The sequence below is a fragment of the Alexandromys fortis genome, unplaced genomic scaffold (assembly GCF_014885135.2).
Source record: "Alexandromys fortis isolate MF-2015 unplaced genomic scaffold, M_Fortis_MF-2015_v1.1 scaffold_267, whole genome shotgun sequence".
Lineage (NCBI taxonomy): Eukaryota > Metazoa > Chordata > Mammalia > Rodentia > Cricetidae > Alexandromys > Alexandromys fortis.
The window spans coordinates 1,195,352-1,206,284 of NW_026068157.1; the positions used below are offsets into that span (position 1 = coordinate 1,195,352).

The 10,933-nt window shown below is 44.9% G+C and overlaps 1 protein-coding gene across 3 annotated transcripts in view; it reads left to right on the forward strand.

Moving 5' to 3' along the window:
• Window positions 1-919: 919 nt before the first annotated feature.
• Znf583 (zinc finger protein 583) overlaps window positions 920-10,933 on the forward strand; it is a 19,066-nt gene continuing 9,052 nt past the window's right edge. The window contains exons 1-2 of one of the 3 annotated variants that reach the window (XM_050127477.1): window positions 920-1,054; window positions 3,578-3,651. In XM_050127477.1, the coding sequence (XP_049983434.1) occupies window positions 3,643-3,651 (9 nt within the window). In that variant the 5' untranslated portion in view covers window positions 920-1,054; window positions 3,578-3,642. The remainder of the gene's footprint in view (window positions 1,055-3,577; window positions 3,652-10,933) is intronic. The other 2 variants (XM_050127478.1, XM_050127479.1) reach the window with 2 other exon arrangements.

Consider the following 10,933-nt stretch of genomic DNA (forward strand, 5'->3'; position numbering starts at 1 on the left):
TTTTTTTTTTTTTTTTTTGGTTTTTCGAGACAGGGTTTCTCTGTGGCTTTGGAGCCTGTCCTGGAACTAGCTCTGTAGACCAGGCTGGTCTCGAACTCACAGAGATCCGCTACATTACCATTCTTAACAGTAGCAAAAATTACAGTTAGGAAGTAGCAACAGAGTAAGTTTAAGGTTAGGGTCACCACATGAGGACCTGCATTAAATGGTCACAGCATTAGGAAGGCTGAGAATCGCTGCTGTAGAACAGTGTTGTTCGACTGCCCAGGTTTATCTCCAAATCCTTGTTTGTTCGTTTGTTGTTTGTTTGTTTGTTTGTTTGAGTCTCCGTAGTTCTCTGTTCTGGAACTCACTATGTGGTCTCAAACTCCCAGACATCTGCCAGCTTTTGCTTCCCAAGTGCGGGCTGGGATTAGCGGTGTGTGCTACTACACCTGGCTTTGATCTCCAAATCTTAATCCCCCTTTCTTTCAACCCCCAAAATCTTTAATCCTAGCAGAGGTGGGTGCATCTCTGTGAGTAACAGGCCAGACAGGGCTACAGAGAAACCCTGTCTCAAGAAAACAAACAAAAAAAGCAACAATAGCAAAAAGAAATGAGAGAAAAGGTGATGCAGAGGGAAATTTAACAAACAAGAAAGGAAGCACGAATCACTCAGTGACCTGTCATTTTGCTGGCTCTGGCCATAGCCGTCAGTCAGCACTGCGCATGCGTGGCCGAGCATCCTACCTCCACCACTCCTTGCAGGAGTAGCCCGCCTGAGCAAGCTGCGCCTGCGCAGCCGAAGTGAGTTCGGCTTTTGAAAACCTGAAAAGAAGGGACAGAATCCTGCAGAGACTCCTGACCTCGGCGAGCCGCGCCCTGGTGGGCGTTCCCAGCATGCCCTGCGCCGCTCAGGTCAAGCGCCGGACTCCACCTCCCAGAGGCCCCTGCGCGGAGCAGCTCTGCTGCCGCGCCTTTGTGCGCTCTGTTGTCGCCGCGAGATCGAGCCCCGGGCCCGGCCCAATCGGCCTCGGCGCAGAGCGAGGAGTGACGCGGACGCAGGAGGAGCCCGGTGAGCAGCGGGGTACCGTGTGGGAGAGTGTGTGGCGGGACCCGCGGGACCGTGCAAGACCACGCCACCGTGTACGAGGGGCCTGTGGCTGTACGCCTGCAACTGCGTGACAAAGTACGCGACAGTAGGAGACAGCATCCCATGGACCGGGACGCCTGCGACTGTGAGACCGAGTGTGCCACTGTGTGATAGCGCTGGAGGACGTGTGGGGAGACCTGAGTGACGGTGTGAACCTGTGACTGAACCTGCACATTGTGTGAGCCTGAGGTGGTGATCGTGCGTGTGGCAGTACAAGACCACAGCAGCCTGCTTGAGGGGACCAGCAACCCACACTGTGTAGGACCGAAAGGCTGCGGCAGTGTGAGTGACCGTCGGGGTGGGGGTGGGGGTGTGAGAATATGGGCGGGCATCTGAGTGACCGTCGGACCACACCGCTGTGTGAGAGTGTCCGGTGAGACTGCGGGCTGTATGGGGCTGAGAAGTTGGGACAGCGTGTGACAGCGTGGGGGACCATGTGGGAGAACGTGTGGCAGAGTTGAGACCAAGCCACTTCGTTTCTGAGTCTGTGAGACACTGTGACAGTGTGTGACCATGTGCGTGACAGGACATGACTATGCCCGTAGCGCTGGGAGGGCCTGGGATACTTTGTGAGGCTAATCCTGCCTATGACCTACATAGAGGCCATGACAGGGTGCGTGACGGCATGAGACCGTGTCACAGTGTTGAAGGGCCTGTGGCAGTGTGTCAGAGGGTGAGAGGCCATGACGACGTGTGCCATGCCACATACTATACCGCCATGTGTGAGAGGGCCCGTGATAGTGTGTGACAGAAAATGTGTGACCAAAGAGGCCATGAGAGGCGCTGAGAATGTACGCAAGGCTGAATGGCACTGTGTGACACAGAACCTGTGTCAGTGCCTTGTGACATGGTGACGGATGGTGAGAACAGCGTTTGTGAGGCTGCGTTTGCGACTATGTGACACTATTGCAGCGAAGCATTTACTATCAGGTGTGATGGAGCCGCGTGCGACAGTGGGCCAGAGTGACGGTCTACAAGACTGTGTCACAGATCTGAGACAGGGTCGCTGTTTGAGGTGGACAGGGCTGGAAAGGTGTGACCGTATGAGATGTCTCATGAGGGGGGCCGTGAGACCGTGGGATTGTGTGGACAGATGTAGTGTACTGTAGGCGGGAAGCTGCTTGTTCCTTCCCGGCTGCCCAGACCAGGGAATACTCACTCTGAAACTATATTATTTACAATACTGTTTGGCCAATAGCTTAAGAGTATTGCTAGCTAGCTCTTACATCTAGAATGAACCCATTTCCATTATTTTATATTTTACCACAAGGCTTGTGGCCTACCAGCAAGGTTCTAGCTGGCAGCTTGTGTCGTTCCCCTCTGGTGGCTCCATGGCTTCTCCCTGACTCCGCCTTCTTTCTCCCAGCATTCAGTTTAGTTTTCCCACCTAGCTCTATTCTGTTAAGCCACTGACTGAAACAGATTTATTCATTAACTAATAAAAGCAACATATATATAGAAGGACTTCCCACACAGTGTACTGAGTGATTGAATGAAGCATTTTAATAGATATAGAATTAATAAATATATAGATATAGGACTTCTTGGCACTTTGAAAATAAATGATTTATTTTCAAAGATTTTTAAAAAATAACTTATTTTTATTTTGTGTGCATTGGTGTTTGGCCTGCATGTGTGTCTGTGGGAAGGAATTAGAACTATTGGAATTGGACTCACAGATAGCGATGAGCTGCCTTATGTGTGCTGGGAATTGAATCCCAGTCCTCTGGAAGAGCAGCCAATGCTCTTAACCAAGCCATCCCTTCAGCACTCTTAAATGATTCATTATTCTTTAAGGCAGTGAAGTTTAGTTTTTAAAAGCACTGTGATTACAATGATGGCTAAACGTCCCCTCCCTTCCATTTCTGAAGAAGTTGCTCTCAGGAGCAGTTTGTTAGTGGTGTCGTCCAGATCACAGAGTCCCTCTGATGCCCACTGTGTAAAGAAGCTTCATCTCGTAGCTTGTTTTGCATCCTTGTAGAAAGGGTAGGGACAATCTTCCTGTTAACATCATCAACTGTACACGATGAATTCAAGTCTAGTCTCCAGTTTGGCTCGGTTATTTGCTCAATAGTTGCCTTGGGCATCTTCAATAATGAAAATCCTTCGTGTGTTAAAATGGTGGAAGATTTGATAATGCCATTTTGTATTTGCTCTTACTATTTATAATTGTAAGTAAAAGGTAACTTACACAAAATATACGTTGAATTCCAAAGCTATAAAGTACTTAGGGAGAAATAATTGTAATTTTTTTTAACAGGGAGTTTATTGAGAAAGGAACAGAGAGAGAGAAGGAGGGGGGAGGAAAAAAGCATAAATCTAATGATATCTGAAATGTACATGTGTGATGAGAAAAGAAAAAGAAAAGGAATGGAAGGCTTCTAGGCTAGTGACGCTGGGGTCGCAGGCTGCACCTGGAAATCATGGTTTCTTTTTTCTGTCCACCTCTGCTTTCTCAGGATATCGCCCCCATCCCAGAAGCAGTCATACATTCTTGAAGTTTTAACATCATGTCCAAGGTAAGAAGTTTTTTTTTTTTTTTTTTTTTTTTTGAGACAGGGTTTCTCTGTAGCATTAGAGCCTGTTCTAGAACTAGCTCCTGTAGGCCAGGCTGGCCTCGAACTCACAGAGATCTGCCTGCCTCTGCCTCCCGAGTGCTAGGATTAAAGGCATGCACCACCACTGCCCAGCAAGAAGCATTTCTTTCTTTTTTTAAAATATATATTTATTTATTATGTATATAGTGTTCTGCCTGCATGTGTGTCTATACACCAGAAGAGGGCACCAGTTCTCATTACAGATGGTTGTGAGCCACCATGTGGTTGCTGAGAATTGAACTCAGGACCTTTGGAAGAGCAGGCAATGCTCTTAACCTCTGAGCCATCTCCCCAGCCCCCAAGAAGCATTTCTTATTCCCTGAAATGCCACCTTTTCAGTCAAGCAAAAGAAACATTTTGACTTCTGAAATTCAGCAACCCGACAAAATCTCTTCTATATAGTGACATGGTCTTGTCCTCCATTGCAACACAGAAGAAAGTCCCCTGAAACCTGAGAGCATCCCTTATCTCCCAGCCACCATTTGCATCTTTAGTCAAGGACTCGTTCCACCTCACCTATGGCTTCAGTGTCGTAAGAAACACTAAATGAGGCAAAAATATGCTCTTGGGGGTAGAGTCTTAGTCAGGGTTTCTATTGCTGTGAAGAGAAACCATAACCATGGCACTCTTATAAAGGAAAACATTTAATTGGGTGGCTTACAGTTCAGAGGTTCAGTCCATTATCATCATGGTGGGACATGATGCAGGAGAGGGAGCTGAGAATTCTACATTTTGCAGGCAACAGGAAATGGACTGAATGTTACACTGAGTGAAACTTGAGCAGAAGAAACCTCAAAGCTTGCCCCCACAGTGACACACTTCCTCCAACAAGGCCACACATACTCTACAAAGCCACACTTCCTAATAGTGCCACTCCCTTTGGGGGCCATTTTCTTTTAAACCACCACAGGTGGGAATCTGAACAGTCTGTTTGTGGCTATTGGAGGTGGAGATGTGTTGAGCTGTGATTGGCAGCGATGAGCTTTTTTCTACAGTCTTGGGTGTGAAAGGAAGTCAGAGGACTTTTGGGTGCTCAGAGTTAGGAATTTGGCAAAAACTCATGTTCAAGATGATTTTGAGTAATCGGATGTATCAAATCTTGATTATTAAAGTGTGACTCTGCTAAGGTAGGGTTTGTGTGAGTACTTGTAAGCTTTGACAGGACAATTTTATGACAACAGTAGATAGAACCTTTAGGGATCTTCTAATTTGGCAGCAGCCCACAGCTGATACACCAGGTAATCCAGTTCATTAACTAGTAAAGTTATAAGGAAAATAAATTGAGACAGTGCCTCATGTAGCCCAAGCCGGCCCTCAGCTCCCTCTGCAGCTATGATCTTGAATTCCCAATCCTCCAGCCTCCTCTTATAAAATATACTGGGATTACAGGCATGTGCCACCACCACAGGCTACAAAGACATTGGTTGGAGGAGGAGGTAGGACAGGAAGCAGTTGAGTCTGTATTCTTCTTCTTCTTCCTTTTTGTTTGTTTGTTTGTTTTGTTTTTCAAGACAGGGTTTCTCTGTGTAGCTTTGGAGCCTGTCCTGGAACTAGCTCTGTAGACCATACTGGCCTCGAACTCACGGAGATTCACCTGCTTCTGTCTCCTGAGTGCTGGGATTAAAGTCATGCACCACCACCGCCCTACAAGTCTGTATTTTTAACTATTTATTATTTTTATCTTGTGGTCACGGGTGCTTGTTTGCATGTATGTCTATGCAATACATGAATATAGTGACAGAGGAGGCCAGAAGAAGGCACTGGAACTGGAACTGGAGCTACAGATGGTTGTGAGGGGCCATGTGGGTGCCGGGAACTGAACCTGTGTCCTCTGCAAGAGCAGGTGGTGCTCTTACCCACTGAGCCATCTCTCCAGTCCATTGCACCTGTATCTTTAAAACATTACAAAAGTATTTTCTACAGTAACTGAAATAGTAGTATAAAATAGAGCCAAAAGAAATTACATTTAAAGATGCGTCCATATATAATACCCAGAAACAAATGCAAATATGCAAACTGTACAAGAATGAAATTTATTCCATTTACTAAACATGTAGTTATTAAAGATTCTACGAAGTGCTATGGTAAATAAAAATAGACATTGTGTTTTCGTGGATTTGGTGTCTGCTGGTTTAATTATATGTTAATATGCTGGGGTATATTACACCTGAAGGATTATTTATTTAGGAAAAGCCTTTTTCCTTACAATTAGGGGTTCTATAGCTTAAATATGGAAATCATTTTAAACACATTGCTAAATAAAATACAGAGAATAGAAAGGTAAGCCAAACTGAAATTGTCTAAAGCAGAATTTAAATTTTTTCCATTAATGGCCCTCTTTTACCTGAGAAATATTAAATTTTTTAAATTTTTGGTTTTTTTTTTCTTTTTTAGTATGAGTGATCTGATTGCATGTATGACTGCAGACCAGAAGAGGGCATCAGATCCCATTATAGATGGTTGTGAGCCACCATGCGGTTGTTAGGAATTGAATTCAGGATCTCTGGAAGAGTAACCAGTACTCTTAACTGCTGAGCCACCTCTCCAGCCCCTAAATTAAAATTTTAAAACTTATATTTCAAACTTTTAATCCTAACATTTGGGAGGCAGAAATAGGTTAGGTCAGCCTTGTGTACAGATTGAGTCTCAGGACAGCCAGGGCTACACGGAGAAACCCTTTCTCATAAAACATTGTGTTTCTATATGTATGCTTGTGCTAGTCCATGAAAGTGGTTCAAGCACAACGTGTGGGAGTCAGTTCTCTCATTCCAGCATGTAGGTCCTGGGTCACAAACTCAGGTGGTCAGACTAGGCAGCAAATGCCTTTATCACAGTGAATCAATGACCCCATGCCCAAGAAGTTCCCAAATAACCCTGGCATATAGGTATATAAAAATAGTCAGACAAATCAAACATTGATTAATGATAAATTATGAAAAATTATTTTAAAACTATTGGTATACATATGATTTTACCATTTATTGAAGATGAAAGTAAATTTAAATACTAATGAGATTCATGTACCTGTTTATTTTTACATAAATAACTAAATCTTGACTGAATATTTGTTTCTGCAGGATATTAAACAGAGTTATTCAGTTTTTTTATAATTGGCAACACTGAGGATGCTGCTTTGTTTATATATATGGTACAAAATGACAGAAGTATGTTTAGGGTCTTTTTATAAAATTTAAAAAATTCTGTTCTAATCCCAAGGCAAAATTCATTTAATGATTTTTTTTTAAATTTATTGTATGTGTATGTGTGTTTTGTCTCTATGTACTTATATGTACCACGTGTGTGCCTGGTGCTGGCAGAGGCCAGAAGAGGGCATCCGACCTCCTGGAAGTGGAGTTGCAGACAGTAGTGAGCCATCACGTGGGTGCTGGAAACCGAGCTGTGAACAGAAAGTGCCCTTAACCACTGACCATCTCTTCAGCTCCCGTTTAACCATTTAATGACTGAAACCTAAGTCAGCACCTTAACTGGGGCCTTAGTTTCATTTCCCGTTGCTGTGGGAAAATGCTTTGACAAATGCAGATTTGAAGGGAGGGTTTATTCTGGTTCACAGTTCATGGTGCATTCCATCATGATAGGGAAGTCAAGGTGTGGGAGCCTGAAGCAGCTGATCACACTGCATACACAGTCGGGGCAGAAAACAATGAAAGCAGTTGGTGATCTCCTTTGCTGGGCCTTCAAAGACTCGAGTGCACTCAGTTTTCTCACCTCAAGTAACACAGTCAAAATAATCTCCCACAGGCATGCCCAGAGTCCATTTCCAGTAGTGAGGGTGTCTTGGTTACTAATCTGTTGCTGTGAGGCGACACCGTGACCGTCTCAGTGTTCTGTTGCTGTGATGAGACACCGTGACCGTCTCAGTGTTCTGTTGCTGTGATGAGACACCGTGACTGTCTCAGTCAGTGTTCTGTTGCTGTGAGGCGACACCGTGACCGTCTCAGTGTTCTCTTGCTATGAGGAGACACCGTGACCGTCTCAGTGTTCTGTTGCTGTGAGGAGACACTGTGACTGTCTCAGTGTTCTCTTGCTATGAGGAGACACCGTGACCTAGCTCAATCTGTAAAAGAAAGCATTTACTGGGGCTGTGATTGCAGTTTTAGAGGGGTAGTCCATAATCATCATCATGGGAAGCAGACAGGCGTGGCACTCGCATAGTAGTTGAGAACTTTACATCCTGATCCACAGGCAGCAGAGAGAGATTGGGCATGGTGTGTGATGTGGCATATCCTTCTGTATATGTGTCGCTTTATTGGTTGATGAATAAAGCTGTTTTGGCTAATATCTTAGTGATGTTCCTCTTACATCTTAAATTAACCCATTTCTATTAATCTGTGTCTCACCATGAGGCTGTGGCTACATGGCATCTGTTTGACTCTGCCTACTCTCCCTATCTATCTCTATTCAGATTTCCTGCCTGGCTTTATTCTACTAAGTCATTGGCCGAAACAGCTTCTTTATTAACCAATGGTAATAAAACATATTCACAGCCCACCCCTAGTGACACACCTCCTCCAGCAAGGCCACACCTCCTACTAAGCAGTTCCTGTACCTGGAGGCCAAGCATGCAAGCATGTGAGCCTATGGAGGGGAGCGGGGACATTTTCATTCAGACCGCCACAGATGGTTAGTGCTAACTGTCAGAATCATCTGGAAGATGGGCTTATCTTAGTTAACTGATAAAAGGAAGACCTATCCATTACAGGAAACAGTATTTAGTCCCAGAAGATGACCAGATAGATAGATAGATAGATAGATAGATAGATAGATAGATAGATAGATAGATAGATAGAGAATAGTCTGAGCATCCTTAAGTGTCTTTTTTTTTTTAAGATTTATTTATTATGTATACAACATTCTGCCTCCGTGTATGCCCACACGCCAGAGGAGGGCACCAGATCTCATTACAGATGGTTGTGACCCACCATGTGGTTGCTGGGAACTGAACTCACGACCTCTGGAAGAGCAGCCAGTAATCTTAACCGCTGAGCCATCTCTCCAGCCCCCTTAAGTGTCTTAAACACTGTTCTGTTGCTGTGATGAGACATCATGGTCATCACAATTCTTACAAAAGAAAGCATTTAATTGTGGGCTGGCTTACAGTTCAGAGGTTTAGCCCATTACCATCAAGGTCAGGAGCATGGTGGCACACAGACAGACACAGGGCTGGAGACATTGAGAAGGGAGCCACTGGGCCTGGCTGGACTTTTGTTTATTTATTTATTTATTCATTCATTCATTTATTTATTTATTGGTTTTTCGAGACATGGTTTCTCTGTGCTGGCTGGACTTTTGAAAATCAAAACCCTCCCCCAGTGACACACTTCCTCCGACAAGGCCATACCTCCTAATCCTTCTCAAGTAGTACTACTCCCTGATGACTAAGATTCAGATATTCGAACCTGTGGGGGGCATTGTTTGTTTGTTTTTTTTGTCAACATAAGGTTTCTCTGTGTAGCCCTGACTGTCCTGGAACTCGCTTTGTAGACCAGGCTGGCCTCAAGCTCAAAGATGTGCTTGCCTCGGCCTCTGGAGTGCTGGGGTTAAAGGTGTGCGCTGCCCCGCCCTGCTATCCCGGTTCTTTACTGTGGATGCAGTGTGAGTAGGTGTCTCGTGTTCCTGCCACTGTTCCTTCCTCTGCAGTGGTGGACTGTAATCGTCAACTGTTATTTTTGTCAGGGTACTTTCTTTTCTTTCTTCCTTTAGGTTTATTTATTTCGTGTGTATGATTGTTTTACCTGCCTGTGTGCCTGTGTACCATGTGAATGCCTGGTGGAGGTCGGAGGAGGAAGGAGGGAGTCAGAGCCCTTGGAACTGGAGTTCTAGATAATGTGAGCATCCCATGCTGGGAAGTGAACTGAACTGAGCCATCTCTCCAGCCCTTGTCAGGGTGTTTTATCACAGTGACAGAAAGGACAGTTAAGACACCCGGTGAGGGTGGGCAGTGGTGGCACATGCTTTTAATCCCAGCACTCGGGAGGCAGAGGCAGGGAGGAGGAGAATGATTCTAGTGTGGGGTAAAAAGTCTGAGCTCACTTCTGGGGTTTGAAATCCCACCAGTCCCTGAGCTCTCCCTAAGCTTAGTACCTGAAATCCTACCAATCCCCTCCCTGGAAATTGCTACCCTGGAAGATTCCACCCCCAAGAAACCCTATATAAGACCTATCTCTCTCTCAGTTCCCTGCTGCTTCTCACCCAAGCAGAGGCAGCCACCCTCCTGCGTTTTTCCTAATAATTCTCTACGTGAGGTTTGTAGTACAGTGCGGCTTTGTGGTACCCTTGACTCCTGATTGCCAGGATATCTTTCCCCTCAGAGCTATAACACTTACATCTAAGAGTCTGTCAAGTTGGATACACCAACCGTCACAAATAGCGCTTTTTTAAAAATCAAACATTTCAACAGTGCAATCAATAGATGTGCTGATTATCCTTACATACTTGGGAATGATGAAAGGATGTTATAGGAGTCTCTGGAAGGAAAGCATCCAGTCAGGAGACAGCAGCAGTTTAAGTGGAAGTTTATTTAGCAAAGAAAAATTAAATAAGTGATATACAGAGAGATTGCTGCTCCCAAAGGCAGCGCTAGCACAATGAGTTCTCTGTTTGGACCTAAAAGTAATTTTTATGAGTATTTGTGAGGTAGGTGGCATATTCACAGGGTAAGGTGACCTTCCCCCACGCAAGTCATGGTATGCTAGATCTCTCTTATGGAGAATATATCAGTCAGGGTTCTTTTGATTTTTTTTTTTCAAGGCAGCATTTCTCTGTGTAGCCTTGGATGTCCTGGAACTCACTCTGCAGACCAGGCTGGCCTCGGACTCACAGAGATCCACCTGCCTCTGCCTCCTGAGTGCTTGTAGTCAGGGTTCTTTAGAAGCAGTGTTTCTCAACTTGTGGGTTGCAACCCCTCTGGGGATCAAACAACCCTTTCACATGGGTCCCATATTAGATATCCTGCATATCACATAGCTACATGTTATGATTCATGACAGGAGCAAAATTACAGTTATGAAGTAGCAACAAAAATAATTTATGTTTGGGGGTCCCCACAACATGAGGAGCTGTATTAAATAAAGGATTGCAGCATTAGGAAGGTTGAGATCTACTGATCTAGAGGAGCATAACTGTGTGTGTGTGTGTGTGTGTGTGTGAGAGAGAGAGAGAGAGAGAGAGAGAGAGAGAGAGAGAG